Source organism: Streptopelia decaocto (assembly GCF_964273445.1).
Source record: "Streptopelia decaocto genome assembly, chromosome: 6".
NCBI lineage: Eukaryota > Metazoa > Chordata > Aves > Columbiformes > Columbidae > Streptopelia > Streptopelia decaocto.
Genome location: NC_138660.1, coordinates 4,426,413 through 4,445,176, shown reverse-complemented (window position 1 = coordinate 4,445,176; position 18,764 = coordinate 4,426,413). Strand labels below are relative to the sequence as shown.

General features: G+C 40.6%; 1 protein-coding gene across 1 annotated transcript in view; it reads right to left on the bottom strand.

The window, feature by feature from the left end:
• LOC309440970 (uncharacterized protein) overlaps positions 1-18,764 on the bottom strand; it is a gene marked incomplete at its 5' end in the record, with an annotated part of 198,039 nt that overhangs the window by 58,858 nt on the left and 120,417 nt on the right. The window contains 3 exons of the mRNA XM_082055281.1: positions 534-656; positions 4,509-4,634; positions 11,129-11,251. Of these exons, the coding sequence (XP_081911407.1) occupies positions 534-656; positions 4,509-4,634; positions 11,129-11,251 (372 nt within the window). The remainder of the gene's footprint in view (positions 1-533; positions 657-4,508; positions 4,635-11,128; positions 11,252-18,764) is intronic.

Genomic DNA, 18,764 nt, shown 5'->3' with positions numbered 1-18,764 from the left:
CTTTGGTCTCTAATTCCCCTGCACTTCAGCTAAGAAATGCTTTAGATCTTTTTGAAAATCCCAGACTAAATACAGGACTTTGGAATCCAACTTTTTAAGCTCCTCTCTTTGGAAATCTTACACTTCATGATTTCTTCCTTCACAGTAGTTTCTCCATTAATATGGAAACAGTTCTCCAGCTAAAAAGCCCTTTGAATTCTAAATAGGTTTTCAGTGACCTGGTTCAGAGTGTTACTTGAACCAATTTTCCAGGAGCTGTATCTGGGACATTATTTTAAAGGGACCCTACAAGAATAACACTACAGCATCTACAAATCCATTTGCTAGAAAGCATGATTTAAGAGATCACAGAGTCATTTTCATTCCTAAAATGGTCCTTCAAGACTCTCGGCTGACATAAATATCACCGAGAGAACTGCTGTTTCAGAATGCATACATATATTTGTATAATGTATTCCTTTCCATCCAAAGCTCAGTAAGCCAGAGCGCTGATCAATACTTTTCTCCCCAATAAATAGTCCATAGTTTCTTACCTAAACAGGACTTTTTGTCTGGAGAAAGATAATGCCCGGGATGACACTCGCATTTTGCAATTCCTCTCTCATTTTGACAGATTTGTGAGCATCCTCCATTCCCGCTTGTGCAGGGGTCTATCACTGAAACCAATTAGAGCACGCTGTCAACTTAAAGGTCAACTTTTGTCTGAAAAGGGTCTTACCTGCCATTGTTACAACTAACAACGAAGATTACTGTAGCTGTAAGAGATTAGACCGAAAAATAAAATTGACAGAATTTGGTGTATAGTTAAGACGTTGTTTTTCTGTACACTTTGTCTCTCTTACTGGAAGAATTCTTCATAGAGCAGAAACAAGGCTTTAAACAGCAGGAGACTGAGCTTGTGTTACACCTTGGAAGCAGGACAAGAAAAGCACATTTTGTTTTAATTTTACTGCAATGAAGCAGATTTCAAGAGCTGCTCTAAACAATAGCAATTAGCACTCCAGTATGTGTGAACCCATAAACACATACAATGGTGGAGTTCACCGTGGAACAATGTATATTTAAAAGTCTCTAGAGGAAATGAATGCTAAAGAGCCCCAAAAGACTGTTTTCAGTCTGAAAACATATGACATTCATGTTGTACATCAATATTTATTTTGTTTTTTTGAACAATAACATACCGTTTCAAGGATAAGCCACTCCAAGAGGCAAGTACTCAGAAACACTATTCATAAAATGTCATCAGAAGCCTCTACCTCAAAGATTTCACTGTGTTTAATGGGTTTATTTGCGGAACACATACCTGCTGGAAGAATACTGATGCATTTGCCCAAATAAAGGCTTTGCACACACAAAAAATAGACCCATTGGGAATGTTTGAACATGTCTGATTTGGGTTAAGAGCCAGAGATATTATATTCTGCACAAGGGTTAGGTTTCATTGTGGACTACTCGATACACTAACATGCTGGTGAAAGAAATTACATGGGCAAATTTGGAGGATGCCTTTATAAATGTGTCCTCTAGAGTTCTGCTTAATTTCAAATAATGCTGTTTGAAATTTAGGCCTCTTTCCTTTCAATTAAAGCTCTGATTCAGTTTTTGCATTTTACCAATTATTGTCTGATTTGAGACATTTGACTGCAAGCTCTGTACAAGTCAACTTCTACCAGGGCAGGACAAAAGTCACCATCAGTTCACCAGCAATGACAGTGGAGTCAGGGTTTCAGTAACCTCTATTCTATATAGATACTTTAAAATATGGGGTGGTGGGTGTATCTTTTTTCTTTCCTCCAATTTTCACTTTTCTGTGTAGCCAGAGGCATTTTCTGCCACCTTTCAGCAGAGGACATTGCCCCAGAACACCTTCAAATTCCCCCGTTTCACCTCCTGGCATCTCAAGAATGTAAGTATTCAAGGCTGCAGGCTGAGGGTTTGACCTGATAGTATTAATAAATAAATAAAATCACTGTTAAGGATGTAGAACTGAAATTTTCCGTTGGACTTTCAGCACGATAGGTTGCAAATAGGTTTCCAAGGGACAGCAGCACTTCATCCTACGTGACACTTTCAAGGCTGACAACTTGGCTCTGCAGTTCAACAATTTCTGCTCTACAAAGGATTTAGCTTCAAGCAAGAGCTCATGCCTTGCCAATATGAAATATTGAGTTATTTGTTGATTCTTTTTTTAATTTGGATAAATTAAATCACTATCAAACAGCATCTGTTAAACCTGCATATTATAAAGGTTTTCAGAGCATCTAAAGCTTTAATTTGAGAATGATTATAGCACAGAGTAAAACTGGTAATAGTCTGTGACAAGACAATAAGGAAACAACAAATTATAGGGTAGATGTTAGTAAAACATAGTAATTTGAATAAAGATAGCAGCCTTGGAAGTCCTAAGATAGAAGTTTGTAAAGGAAAGATCTTCAGGAGATAAGGCAACCACCAATTGACTTGTTTTCCACTGATATATCTGTTCCTTCCTGTTATAGGCAGCTTTCAGGAAAACCTAAAAATAACTCATTGGTGTTCTTCTTACTACATTTTTGGCTTTTAATGTTTGACTTAACAACAGTAGAGGATAACTGACTCCATCCTATGAAGCTCTATTCCAAGCTGTTAAACCCTATGGCAAAAAAATGTACTGGAAGTGTTTCATTTCCTAGATGTCCCAGGACATCCAGGAACCTCATCTGAAAAAGCTAAGGTGATGCATTGCTCTGGGACAGCAGTGACATCCTTGGTGAAGTGTGAGTATGGGCTCTGAATGTGCTGTGGACCTTCCAGACCTTCACTGCAAGGTTGGCGGGAACAGGGTCCAGTTCTCCAGTCCTGTCTGCACAAAGAAAGAGAATTGGGCCATATAAAGTCAATTTTCTTGCTCACAGCAACCATGACTCCACACTGGAGAGACTATGTAGTATTCATGACCACTTTATGTCTGTTTGTTCCTGTAAAAATCTTGTCCATTGGCTTAACTAGCACTTTTCTCTCAGATATTTATTCACTAAGGTATTTAGGAGAGAAAAGCATCCTACTCATTCTTCTTCATTTTGCCAGCTGAGCTCCCCTCACGAGATAGATTCTCCTTCCCCTGACCACAGCTGTCCTCATGGCAGGGTTTGCTATTATCTTTTGATTTACACCACCTTGGACACAGGTAACCAGACATACACGCAAATTCCAGATAAGGTCTCACCCGCAGACAAAGCTGACCTTGTCCCCTCTCCACTGCTTGGTAATTACTGGCTGGTGACGAACTGCTGCCTTCGGCAGGTGACTGACCCTCATCAGCCCCGCGACGTGAGGGAGTGTGAATGGCCACAGCTGCCTGGGCGGTGGCAAAACCTCATCAATTAGGGGACCAAGCCTGTTCGTTTTGCTGCTGAGCTGAGCATGAAGTGGTACACGAAGGTCTGATTGCTTCATGATGGCCCAAGGGACAACTCACACCCAACTGGGCATGGCCACACTCAGACCCTGTCGATCCAACCTCTGTCCCACCATAGCACCATAAAAAACACCTAAATGTTTGATGCAAAGGTCCCCAGACCCAGCTGGCTTGGCCAAGGTCATCTCAAGTGCCAGAGGCAACGAAGGAGCAGCAAGAGGTTTGGAAAGGGCCTGGAAAACAGCAAAGCAAGATCTTTGATGCTCTCTCCCCATTAACACTCCCCTTTCTGACTCTTTTTGACAATTTAGGGACAAAACACAGCCACCCTGTGCGAGACAGAGGAGAGGTGAGGGCAGGACTCGGGAAGGCCAAAACCAAAGGCCAAGTGCTCTCTGCACTCAGCATGAGCTGGAAGGAAGCTGAACAGCAGGATTTACTTACACTTTCTACACAGCATATAAAATCTCCGAGCAGAAGAGGAGCCATATGGAAACGGTTTTAGTGACAGGAATTTTAGCGCAATAAATCCAAAAATTTGGCCCTATCTTTCTCTGGCATATTCAAGAGTAGCATGTGTGTGTGCTCATGTTGGGGAAGGGGGGGTGTTGCCTTAAAAACTGATGAATATGTTGACATATACAAGAGAAAAAAAAATAACAATCAAACCCAAAGGTAATATTTCTGTTCTGCTTGTGAGAGCGTTTGCTCAGAAACCTGAAGGAAAGGATGAATGAATCAGAGTGTGATTAGGAACAACATAAGCCCAATGCAGATAAAGAAAAGGCTTTATGTAGGATAAAATATGGTATACAGGCCAAGTCTATATACAACGAATGACTAATAAAATGTTACAATTAAACTGCAATTAAGTTCTTAACTTGTGTCATCATTGTCAGTGTGCAATGCACAGCCAGGAGTCTATGAGCTCAAAATTGTGTTCGAAGTTGTGAATCAAAGTGAACTTCACTCCTTAAAACTGTGCCATTTTAATCTGGTTAATAAGCAATTCCCAAAGCTGCTTTTGGCAAGCAGGATGAAATATGATGGAATATAGTGACCTGAAGCACCAACCTGGAGTCTTTTAAATTGCAGGTAGCGCAGAACTCACCTTCACAGGACTTGGCATCCCTCTTCAGCTGGTAGCCCGGCTGGCACTGGCACTTGTACCTGTCCTCACCGAGCTGAACGCACTCCTGCTCGCAGCCCCCCTTGTTAATGCTGCAGGAATTGATGGCTGGAGGTAAGAAAGCATTGAAAGAATGTATGTCAACAACTCAGTAAACCCATTTTAAATACGTAAATGACAATAAGAATAGGCAAACCTCGCCAAACAGCTTTCACAAATGCACCTGTCTCCATCCCCTGCGTGATTGCTCCCCTTTGCATTCATGGTGCTTGTTTGACACACTGTCCCATGTTGGCAAAAGCCCCTGATTTCAGCGAGAGGCAGGTGAGATCTAAGAGCTGTAATGCTGACTGAAGTACAGCCATCCTTTGATCTGACGGAAGCAAAGCACTTGAGATTTCACTGAGGTAAGGAGGGAAAACCAAGCAGCCCCACAGGCACTTCCTTACTATTGTTTTTTTTTCCTGTCCTTGCTATCATTGATTAAAAAATTGTCTTTCAGGCTGATTTCCTCAACATCATGTATAGGAAGCTGCAAATGACAGGAATCACAAGCTACACAGGACAGACTTACACAGTAAACCACAAAGAACAAGAGGCTCTCTGGTACATCTCTAAAGATAATGTTGCTTTGACTCAAGCAAATTAATATTCTTTTTTGTTCAACAGATAGCCCCAGCCTCTGGAGAAACATTTCTCCTCCTGCCAAAATACATTAACACACTCACACCTATTCGCACACTGCATCTAAAAATAAGAGAGATGGTTTGAACCTGTTATTGTGCTGTACGTATGTAAGCATGAGCGTGTGCATGGCTACGTCTATATATCTATATTTTAACAGCAGGGATGTATTATGTTCTCCATGAGTAGCTGGGAAGACTATTTGGTCCTTCATGAAAGGTATGAGACTCTGGACCCAATGAAGTCAGGAAAGAGCCTTGATATTTCGTTTAGGAATATTAATATTAATTCATCTATCTGTAATAGACATTAGGAAAACATTAGCCCCCAAAGCTGCTGTAGAAAACATTTCACCCTATGCTACCAATTAGCAAATATTTAGTTTATGCAGTCAAGTATGTGTTAAAAAGACAAAAAAAAAAAAAGCAAGCTAATTTTTACTTTATCATGGATGCATACACAGCAGTAGCCAGGAGACTCTGGACCTGCCCCTGGCTTCTGACCTCCACCTGTGTCTGCAAACCTCCCACCGCGTTAGCGAAGTAACTTGAAAGCAACTTGATTTTTACACGGGAGACAGCAGACTCAAAGCTTCCTGCCTGCTGCACATTTGTATCCAAAGACCTGTTTTTCAGCAAGAATATTCAAATAAGATGAAAATATTTCAGAAAATGGAAGACTCCTTAAATCGGCTCCAAGCGACAGAGTATACATCTCAGTTTCTAAAAGTGCCATTTTCTCCCTCCTTTTCTGGGCATAAGCCAATTTGGATGTAAGGGGAGATAAGCAGCAACCTGTCGTACTGAGAATTTTGGAGGTTTAGAAGCCAGAAGGGTTCAGGTGTGAAATCCTGTGTCGAGAACTTGCACTGGCAGGGCCAAACAGCCCAGTGGGGTATGGGGCTCCAGTGGTGTTTGGGGATCAAGGGGGTGCTCCAGGTTTGTCACAAGCTACGTGAGAAGGTGCCAGACTGAACAAGAAGAGCCACCATGGAAGAAACAGGACAAATTGTGCTGCCAGATGTTGGCAACATGTCTTTGATCAGAAAAAGGGAGAGACTTGGCACGTCATGAGTCTAGTTCCCCCTCTCGTAATGGGGCTTGTGGCTGGACATCTGAGCACATGCACAGGGTTCAGGCAAAAATATGGCTCTTTCATATTTTTATTTGTGAAATTTGGGAGAAAACCAGCCCTGCTGCTGAGTACTGACAGACACAAAGGTCTGGACCGGCACTGGGAATAACACCCGGTGATGCTGAGCCCAGGAGGCAGCATCACAGGAAGGGAGATGGCAGCAGGAGCCATCATGCAGGATAGATCTGCCAATTGTTGAGCAATATACTTTTCTCAACCCATTACTTTTTATAATAATGGTCATATTTGTACAAAAAAAAAAACTCAGTATCAAGCCGTAGTTGAAGGTATACATTGCAATCATGGGGTTAGAACATGCAGTCTCTTCCATCACCTGATATCCAGCCTTATCAATGACAAGAAACTTCAGACATACTGTGCTTTGACTTACGTGGAAAAACACAGATTATAGATTTGTAGAGATATTTTCTTTGTTACATTCTCTATTAGGAGCCTTAGTGTGCAAAAGTCTCCATAAAAACCTGCATTTCAACAGCTTTTCTGCATAAGGCAGACATCAAAGGCAACAGCTGGCACCAGGCATGAATCGGGCTCTAAAGACTGTGCTCTGCTTTCACTTCCAGGAGTTCAAACAAGAATAAATTCCACTGAAGACAATGAATTTACATCAATCCAAAACCACAGTCCAATGCTTCAATAAACGTGTTTTCTGCCTCAGTTTCTGCTTTCCAGACATCAGCTGGTTAAACTTTAATTAATTTAGATTCATTACATTAACATAACCAAGACATTAAAAACACAACAAAAAAATTGGACAGCGCCACCTTTCATTATTCAAATTACCTGATTTGTATTGAATGTTCAGCCTGACACATACATATAAAAATGAATCCAATATCAAGTAAAATTTGTGGGACCAAAAAGCTAAGAAAAAAAAAAGCATTGAAAAAGATGGCATTCTGGCATGGCATGAAGAATCAGAGACCATCAAAGGACTGAAGAAGAAGGCATTTTACTTTCACATGCTTTCACATCACTATCTCACTGAACAAGGCTGGTTGCCTTAAAGGATGAGTAGAAGTTTCTAATGAGAGTAGGAGGGATGACAAACAACAAATATGTTGCTTCAAACTATGTATTTTGAGGCTTGTACTAGTGGTAGAGAGATGGACCATGAGCCATCAGTCAGGATCCCAAACACCCTGTGATGACAGGGTAGGGGGACTGGGCTTGCTTGGAAAGAGCTTGTGACAGAAGTTCACTCATCTTCCATGCAATCACACCAGAAAGTAGCTTATCCCAGGTTTTTGACTCTTCAGACGTGGTCTGAATACCTTATAAGAAGATAGATCCACTTCTTTATGTATGGGAGACTTCCAAGCCATCCAGGCTGCAAAATCTGCTTCCCCTCAAGTGATTTTGGCACTTTTGTTCCCAGAAACGTAGGGTTGCCAAAAAGAAAAAGATGATGGGGAAAGAATGAATATAACAGAAATCTGGGCTGGGTTCATCTGAAAAGCCCATAGAAAGGGGTACTTGTTTCTTATTTCTGCAGCTGAGGTAATTACCTTCCGTAAACAGCTCATTTCCAGAACATAGTCCCTTTTTGTTCTTAGTATGTGGGAGAGATCGCTACATTCTCTGGAGTACCCACAGAAGAAATATGATTGCTAATGCAAGCCCTGCTTGAAACACTGGATGTTCTGTTTAGCTGCACGAGGTCAAAAGAGGTGTGCATTATTTGGTTTATTTCTTGATTGGATGAGTGCTCAAATCTGTACGTACAAACAGCAGCAGAAGAGGCAAACTCTCCATCCCCACCAGTCAATGCAAGAAGTTCGTGCCCAAATCCCAATGCGAGGTACTCCTAGATTACTGGTTTATATGAAATGCTTCTCTCCATCCTCATCAATTAGCTACTGTCTTGTGTTTCAATGCATGAGAGCTTATTATATCCATTTATTTTGTTGTCTTGTCTAAACAGCTGAAACAGAACCCAATATCCTTGGCTCGGTATTGTGTATATCCATTACCATGATAAGAGTTCTCTCTGAAACTTACCCCTGTCTCTCATTTTAGGATTAATTTCTGTTTCTCCTCAACAGTTTCTGAGATACTGCAAACAGAACTGAACATGGTATTGAGTATGTTTAATAACTTCTTGTGAATACTTACATTTGTGAAATGAAAACTTGCTTTCTGATAATGTTCATAGCTGAGACAACTCCAAACTGAGGTTCTTCATTATTTGTGCCATAAGAAAACTTTACTATTCTATATCCACAGATGTTTTTACATATTACACAGGTAAACTGATTTAATTGCAGTAATTGCTACTTTTTGTGCTTATCACTCAGTTCTCTCACTCTTTCCCCCCAAAAGCCACTTTAGTTCTTTTTTGTATAAAATTCTCTCTCCACCACAGATGAACATGAGACTATTAAGAGAGAGCAACATGACTCGAACATCACATCTTTCACTTCTTGGTCTTTCCTGGTCAGTTCTGATGAGAGATACATGGATTTCTCTCTTTTCTTTTAGTTCACAGAAAGCATTAGTATTTCTTGCTAAATATGAACCATTCTTCTTTCATGTTATTTTTTTTCTCTCACACCAGTGTTTCCTTAACCATTCCTTCTCCAACTAAGAGAATCAAGAAAAGGTTGAGGCTTCGCCATAATTTTAATTGCCATTAATTACCAAAACGCTGAAAGTCTATGCATGTGGTAAACCAAACAAACCTTAAAGAGTAAGTCCTTTAAATAAAAAATATTATTCCCACAGCTTGAGCACTGGTACATCTTGTGTTTTAGTTGCATCAGTAAATTTATTGCTGTGATAATACCAGAAATGACTGATGACATATTTGGCTGATGTTAAGCACAACCAAGGGACTTTGTGCAAGAACTGAGACAATGACCAAACTGTGAGCGAACTTATTCTGCAGATGTGGTCTGACTGAACTTGACTGTTCTTCTCATATTACCTAAAATCAGTCTTAAAAAGTTAAACAAATGACGTCCTTTCTTCTTCCCAAATTACAGAACGTTTTAATCCTTTTTGCAGAATTCTACTACTTGACCTTTGTACTGATCTAAATCCAGCACAAGGAGAGTATATTTTATTTTATCATTATTATTTTTACCAAGATGCAGAGTTAACTCTGTGTGTCCTGTTTCAGAGCTCAGAGTCCAACCAGAGAAACACAGGATTTATTTTTAATGGCAGATCCGCTGAAGTCTTCCACAAGCACAGAACCAGGTCTTGCATCACATAACTAGCTCTGCATTTAATACCACACATCCACAAACAAGCATTCAAAAACTGAAGATCGTCAATATGGGAGCTTCAAAACTGATTTAAAGAAAGGCAAAGAGTTTGGTTTGTAGCTTATTTTGTTATTGGCTTTTTATGTGTTGTTTCTTTTTTCTTCTTGTGTGCCACAGAGGGATACAACACAGGCTTTGCTGGATGAGCAAGGGATGTTTGGTACCAGTTGTAACGGAGATGTTACAAACAGGACTGCAGTGGAGTAAGATGTATTCCTGATGTACAGGAGTGGTGCAACCAGTTAAAGATCAACATAGATAAAGGAGTGGATCAAAGGGCATAGGGCTGTAGTCCTGTGCTGTGGGAATGAGGAGCTTTCGCAAATCCATAACACCCTGATTACCAGTTCACAGCATGAGCAGAATCACAGGAAAAGTGCTCAACACTCTCAACTTCACATACACCTCCTGCATGAGCTAAAAGGATTAGCACAAACTAAACATTCACGTAATACGCCCTGCAGGAGCATTTTCAGCCCAGCCCACCTGTATTTATCGCTTTGCCTAATAACTAAAATGTAAAAGAGACCCAGGCAGGCAATTCTGCATTACTGTTTTACCTAAAAAATTCAACATACAGCAGAAACTGAAGAGATGAGATGAAGGGTAGACCTGCATCCCTTCATGCATTCTCTGAAAACCAGAGAAGACCTCTGAGCGCATAGTTAAATATTTCATTAGCCCTTCAGAGCTCCCTCTCTAGCTACCAGTCCATAGCACCATATTCTCAAGTGTATCTTAGTCATACACAAATTTGGCCTCTGCTCTTGCTCCTCCCAAGAAGATTTTCTGCTCAGCTCACCATAGCACGGTTGCAGAGATTTTACTTCATCATCTGATCCCCTCGACCCCATTAACGATATCCTCCTGCCTCTGCTCATGCCACCACCTGCGAGAGCCTCTGGGGTCCCAATCTGGGCAGTCCGATGGAAATGGTCACCTACTGTCAGGTTAAATCCAACTTCAGGGTGGAAACCACAAGCTTTTATTTTGTCTCCATCACTGAAGTCTCCAGCTGCTCTTTGGGACTGCTCAGGTGGAAGAATAGCATTTTGTCACACAGATTTCACTATCCACTCCTCATAGCTCTTCAGCAAAAACAGGCAAAAAGTCAAAGAAAGAGGAATAGTAACAGAAGGCAGCAAAGCCCAGGGCACAGCTGGAACATGCAGGGGGACGTGACACAGAGGAAACATGATCAGAATCAGAAAAACATTTTCTTTGGAAATAAAGACCCCCTATTTCTTTGCTGGCTGCTGAAAAGCAAAAGAAATTTTCACAAGATTGCATCACAGAAACACAGGACACCAGCACCGCTTTGGGAATACCTGAATCCTCACAAGCTGCTCGAACTAGAATGGATAATGGTATCCTTTGTGGATCGGCCAAAACAGACTGGAGAGGTCTACGAACCTTTGCACTTACGCAAAGGCAGGTTTAGCAGATGAAAAACACGTCTTGAAGCATGTGAAGTGCTTGTTAAGGGTTATTTACCGATGCAGGTGCGTCCGTCGGCGTGGAGCCGGTATCCCGGCCGGCACTGGCAGTGGAAGGAGCCGTGCGTGTTGACGCAGCCGTGCTGGCAGCCGCCGTTCACCACCGCGCACTCGTCCACGTCTGCAGGAAGAAACCAGGCAACGAGAATTACAAAACAGCCTCAAAGACATAACCCTGGTTCTCCTGGACAGCACGTAGCTCATACATTATGCAACCATTGCGCTCGGACTGGGTTTTTTGTTTACTTCGCTTCTGCACTCTAAACAGAGCAAAGAAAATGGAAATTTTATGGTGTTTTACAAAGTTCCCGCGAGCACCGCCTCTGTAGTCTTTACTTCTGAAGCCCTTGTTTATTAGAGCGATCTGTGACATGGCTGTTTCCTCAGGGCTAAGAGAAAAATACAGGGAAAGAATTAGGGTGAGGTAACACATCTGAGCTTGTAGATTCCCCTGGTCAAACATTTGGCTTTTGTAGAAAATCGCTGTATGAAGATTTCCTTTCGCATCAGGCCTCTAATCCTCCTAGCAGGTGCTCTTGAGGGTACAAGCACGCACAGCTGACAGAAATGGAAAAAGGCCATGCAAAAGCAGAGCCCACACTCTCAATCAACATTACATCGTCAACCACTGAATACCAAGAGAATCTAGATACTACATTTTAAAATAATTAAGATTTTTCTGCCACATTTCTGTGACTTTTGTCCCTTGGGCTTCCTTGTGTTCACCTGAATTTCCTATATTTTCTTCTCAGATGACTTCCCTGAAAAACTATGTGGTTTCCTGATGATACTTTTTACTGAACCCAACCAGGTTTCTTTCCATATTTCACATTTTAGGTCATTGCGTTCACTCAAATGAAGAGGGAAACTAGCATTAAACCTTGAGAATGCTGCTGTAACATTTAATCTGAAAATGGCAGACAATGGTGGACAAAAAATATAAGAAAAATTTAAGCCAACGGGTGAAGGTTTAAAACAGATCCACAAACCTGAATTTCCAAAAGTACTGCATAAGCAGGTTCTGCACCTTTCCAGCAACACCAGGCTACTGTTAATAGCATTTGATTGGCAGGTTGACAGCATTACCTTAAAAATCAACACAGAAGTCATTGGAAATAAGGGTCAGTTGGTCCATTCCCTGACAAATTTTCACCTGGTAGATGTTTGCCTAGAATATGTCTGTTCTTTCCTTAACAGTCCCTGGGGATGGATGGTAACTCCACCTCCCACCACCTCACCCAGGGGGCGATGCTGGTACCAAGTTGCTCCATCTGCCAAAGCCAAACCTCCCTTCTGCAACAGGCATCTAGAAAGAACCCCCCTTTTTCAACATTAAAGATCCCTGTGGATTTAATTGCTCTTTAGATCATGTTCTCAAATCATTTAAAGGATTTCTCCACCCAAACACACCCAAGCAGGTGGGGATGAGGAGACTGGGACCCGGCCACAAAGCAGGACACAGCAACACCAAGAGGGTGTTTCTGCCCCCATTTTGCACTTGAGGAATGAGGGGTCTGGCTTTCATAATTTTTTTGCTGTTAAAATATCTACTTTGAATTTAACTTTCATGGTTTACCTTTTTTATTTTTTTTTTTTTAAAAAAAGCTTTTATGTTTACTCCAGTTTAGAAAACCTAATCAACATTAAATGAAAAAGGAAGTTTTAAAGATGACTTGGAAATGCACAATGTCCTAGTCCTAAAGAAATGTATTTATAATGTAAACTTGTAATACTTCATATGTGAGTTTCACCTAAAATGAAGTCTTAGTGTTGACCAGTGTTTAAATTCAGACCATTTGCTAACATGCACCACCTTTTAATCCCTCTGCTATATTTGCTGTTTTATTAGACTGTATACTATGTACATTTCCTATTGCCTGGAGACATCTGGAATACACTTTTTTTTTTTTAAACAAAAGTTTTGCTTTTTAAAATGTAAACAGTAAAAAGAAAATGTTATTCATCTTGTTGAATTCTATACTCTTAAGAAATAGTCTGCTGAAAAATGCCAGAACAAAATAAAACCCAGGAAACTATTTGTCTTGAGCATCACAGAAATACAATAAGCAAAAAGGCTCAGAAAAACATAATAGGGAAGAAGCTGAACTGTATAGTACACCATGTTCTAGTATTTATACCTCAATAAACTCAAATACTGGGAGCATCAATTTACTAATTTTATAGGCTACAATCAGCTGCAGAATTTCTCTAATATAACAAATACTATTTTAAGTTAGGATATCAGAACTTACAAACGAGAAAAACAGAGCCAGCTAATAAAAATGAACACTTGAAGTTAGTTTTATTTGTTAGTCTCTAATTGAACATTTAAAGCAGGGACTTGGTTTACGGGGGAGCTCCTGCACCCACTGCGGCTCTTCTTTCAATGACATTTCTCTTGCAGTGGCATATCCCCAAAAGCCATAAAGCAATTAGATTGCTAAAAGGCAACATAATTACATGGAAAATAAAAGACCCTAAAATACTTGTTTATAGAAACTATACCTAACCCCACCCTGTGAGTCCCTGCAGCAAATGGAGGGAGAAACCAGAAGGGAGATCAACAAGTCTGCAACGTAACTCAACAACCATCTACCCTGGATGCCACGAGAGCAGCAAGTTTGATGACAGACGATCCCTTCTAGTCTTAGGCCTTCTCTGCAAGGTCAATATGTTAAGGATTATATGTTGAAAGATTCTTTCACGTACTACAGATATAACCAAGAAAAATGCAACGCACAGCTGCCTTTCAATGTCTCCAGCATCTCAAGGCCAGGAAACAACTTTGCCCCCAGTTACAGAAGAAAAATACCTTAATTATTTTGTCTGGGGAGCAGTCTGCAAAGTAGATGCTAATCTGAATGCTTGAACTGCACATTAAAGTTTTCAAAGTCTAAGGTCTTTGGGCTTTCATCTTTACATACATACCAGGAAAGAAACATCTTATGCTGTTATAAGCACAGAAGCAGCCATTGTTTTTTTCTACATGGTAACAGGTATGGAAATATAAAATTATTCTAGAATTATGACGTTATAAAAATATTAAAAATATTATTGAAATATGAAGTAATTATATTATAATTCTATAATATTATGGGATTATGGAACATCGTTTAACAACACACTATAATTAAATTTGGGTTAGTTTGCACTGCAGATCAAACTAAAACACTTATGTGCCCAGCTTTCTATAGCTACAACTTAGGATGCTTATCTGAATAACCCGAATTTCAAGCCATTTATGGCTTGCTTATCACAAGTCAGACCGCGATGAAAGCAACTGCATTTCCACAAAACAGAGGGAGAGCAGCTGCTTAGATGAGAGGCAAGAAGTGAAATGAGAGTGTTTGCTGTCCCGTGGCTGCCTTGCGAAGGGGATTATGCTGCCGGGTGAACGCAGCAGAGTTGGTACATGAACATCATATAATAATAATATCCTCCTTATCACCTACAGAAGATTTCAGAGATGCATTTTAAGGGGAATCCCCACTGAAGGCATCTCTGCTTTTCACTCTGTCCGTACGCAGCACGTGCCAAACCACGTGCCCCAGGATATGCAGGGATTGTGTTCCTGTTTACCCACTTTTCATCAGGAACAAGCTGGCAGGAATAACCTCATGGTCAGTCACACAAGCCAAAAGTCAATGCTACATGTTTCCAAGATATAAAGTATTTTAGCCACTATGAACCGCACCTTTTTTAGCTCTTCGTGCTTCTGAGGTCTCGGCATTTGGACCGAGCTTTGTGCATCACAATGTCACACTTAACTTTCCTGCATCCTGAAAGGATCCACATCCCAAGTCCCGAATGTAGGAGAAGAGGATGTGGCGTATCAATGCACAACTCGCTGCCGCCACCGTGCCCTTCCCAAGGGCTGATCCTACTGGTGAAGTTACAAATCTTGAGGTCCTCTATAGCCCTGAATGGGGGCTCTGCTAACCTTTGAAGACGTTTGTCCCCATCTGATTTGATGGGCCACATTGGCAACAGCGTGATTTCCCTGCCCAAAACCTGTTTAAATACAGAGCTGTGTGATTGCTTGTTTGGAATTCAGGGTCATCACACCAGTGACTTTTCTCATATCATTACTAAAACATTTAGGAACAGCTATGATCAATCAGTTCCTAAAAATAAACTGACAGCAGTGTTAAACACAGGTAATTAGTGAACCTGCAATCATGTTTTTATAAAGGAAAAACAACAAAAAAAGCAAGACATTGCCAGATCAATTCCCTACTAACAAGCAGCTTAGCTTTTTAAACCATTAAGAAACATAAACAACATGCAAAACTAAACCTCAAAAGAAGTAAAAAACCCCAACCAAACAGTTCTAATGGCAGCAGGACTGAGAATTTGCAGTATTCTCTCCATTTTCATGATCTTTCCCCCCTTTTCTGGCCATATTGTTCAAGGCAGAGTTGTGAGCTCTATGTTAGCTCCTGGTTTAGCCCCTGCATGGGGGCACTATGCAATCCTGCATCCTCTTCACTTTTAATTCTTTTTTTCCTAAGTAACCTGTCTAGCAGTTTCTGCAGGGACTATTCCCACAATTAGCGCATCACCCGCTCTCCCACAGATCTGCAACGATTCATCCACAACCCCTCTGTATGCAGATATTTGTACCCTGGGTGCAGCACAACTGCCCATTCAGATCTCAAAGCGTCTGCAGATATTGAAACAAAGGCCCGCTTCTCTTTCTAATTCAATTTATTTTTTAAAGCGCTGCATTCCACACAAGGTCATTATTTGCAATTTTTACCAGTTTTCATGTGCCTTCCTTCTGCACACGCGTGTGCAGCTGCTCTGGAACTACAAGATGAAACAGTCTTCTAATATTAATTTTACTGCACACTTTTCCTTCTTGCGCATTTTTAGCAAAATATAAGGTATAAGGTTATTTAAAACACAGCCTCTACTGCAGACCTGAGTTCCCTTCTTAGGACTAGCTAAGCCAACGAGAGCACAAACATTTTGCAAATCCGGAATGGGAAGAGAGATGATGTGCCAAGGGTAACCCAGAGGTGACATTCGCATCCAGGACCATTTGTAAAGGGCACAAGGTGAGGTCTAAGCAGGCGCAGGGTGACAGAGCAAGGGTTACCTTTCACTTAGCTTTGTGGAACCAGTGGCATTTCTTCTGGGTGACAAACGAACAGGATTGTTCTCCTTTGACCGTAAAAACATGCACAGATTGATAACCGTTCAAAGCCAGTACTTTCGGATAGATACACAGGGAACAAATTTCTTCTTCACAGTGCACTGCTGGAGAACAAAATCAGAACTGGACAGTATGGACCTCATCATTTGAGGTTTATTTTTTAGTTTTGGCAAAAAACTCCTTTGGCAAGTAAAGAACCATCCAAAGAGAGGCAGAGATCAAATAATTGTGAGCATCACACACCCCACAATCTCCAGAAGACTGATGTGGATTAAGAGATTTCTGTCCAGGCGGGACTTGATGCAAGAAACACGTTCTGCATGTGTGTTAGAACAACTGCCTGTGCACAGGGGCCAAACCACCACAATACCATCTGCAGATATGGCCCAAGTGACTTTCACGAAAGCATAACTACATGCTTTTTACCAGAGGCCTAAGAAATACCACATGAAACCGGAATGAATGACACACATTCGTTACTATTTCCCAGTTACCACAGACCCCCCCCCCTCACTGCAGATGCGGGGAAACACAAAACCCCACATGCATTTACTTAAAGGATGGTTTACACTGATGGCTTTAAAGTCACATTATAATTAAAAATAATTATAGTAATTATTTATAAAAGAATCATGACCAGAAAGAGAACGCATGGTCTGCTCTTTGCAATATCATCTTAAAATTCAGCAAAATCAGGGTTTTGTCTCTTCTTTACCCTGGAGCTCTGTGGGTCGTTGGTCGACATACAATATTGTGAAGATTAGGCAGTAATGATGGTGATAGAGGAACAGGGAAGGGAAGATTGGCTCTTATGTAAAAAAACACAAGGCTATATTTAAAATTATTGCAAGTGGATAAAGTGTTCAACTCAAACATTTATTTGGAAATCAGTTAACAAAAATCTGGCTTGCCACTCCTTTGCCCTGACTAGCTCACAGATCATTTAGTACATCTGACACCAAAACTCCACGATTATTGTTTGCTATTTGATATAATATTTAAAATCAACAAAGATGTATGACTGCTTCCCCTTCTGTTATTTGTAACAGTGCTGTGATTAGTGTCTTTTACATATTCCAAAGGCTGTTTAAACATCACACAAGTTATGAAGTGAAAATATCATATGGTCTTTCCCCACTAATTTACATGGCGGATTTTACACATTAATTTAGTGTGCTTCTAAACTAAATAATTTACATACTTAAGGGATATACTTCATAGACTGATCACAAAAGTCAGAAATTATTTTGATGAAAGTAAAACATAAAATAAGAGCCTCTGTTGCTGTAAGTAGACAAATCTATGACAAATTCAGCTCACAAATTTAACTCACATAGTCTCCCCAAGTGTTGAGTTTGAAAATGTCCACAAATAGACGACCAGTGTGAAATCTACTCACAAATGTACTCACTACTAAGCACGGCATAATTTACCTTTGCAGCAGAAGTTTTTAAAACTATTTCTCCTGTTTTAGTAACACTAAGGTGGTTTTCAAGGTTTGAAAGTTTGATTGGAGGAGTTTCAAAACTCCTGTTGCTAGAAAAATGTTTGTCAATTTTTCCACAATGGAGGAAGTTTAACATTAGTATTGACTCCAGGAAGAAAACACTGAAGTTAAAAGTCTGGTCAGAAAACAAAGTCTAACGTTCCACAAGAAAAAGCAAGATTTTGGTTCATTTTCGTAGCAAACATATTTCTGTTTCATCAAACCAAACTGAGCAGTTTTTGATAGTTGTGAGATTTTGAATTAAAACACCTCCAGTCTAGAGCTTTTCTACGCTTCACAAAAGCAAAACAAACAAACTATACCAAAAAACCCACCACACATAAATATGCTACAAGCTCTTTTGAGTGGTCTAGTAGAACCCGATGTTAAAACACCTTTGTGAAATAGCTTTCAGCACAGATAAATGTGCTCCTGCGGAGCCAGCTGGGTCATTTTGAACTGTTAGCGCTCCCAGGCTTTTATTTTTGCTCCTCAGCTATTTGTTTCTGCCCTTTCCTGGCCCCTCCGATGGATTATATGAGCATCCATTGTCTGCTCCGGTTCAAAGCCGGCCAGGTTTCCCTCAATCACTGCTGAACCTTACTGAAATTTCAGTAAGTCACAGGTGGCTGAGGCGAGCCTGCTGCAACAAAATTAATTAATGGAATAGCTTCAGCAGACCGCACTGAAAGGAACATGTCACATCTGATAAGAGATTGGTTAAAAGGCATGGTTAAGAGATTCTTTACCCAATTTAGTCCCTGCAAACCAGCTCCACAATGAAAGAGGACCCTTGTTAGAGCAGTGAGTTTTCCACTGCGTTTCTTCTTTGCCTGGGATTAAGGACAAAGCAGATTTAACCGGCACCGATTTCGGCAGAGCTATCCAATTAGCCATGCACTGAAACAGGCTTTCCAAGTCATCTGATTATTTGCCTTCCCCTGAAAATCAATGGCATTAAAAACCCCAAGCTTTTTGTATCGGCTTCAC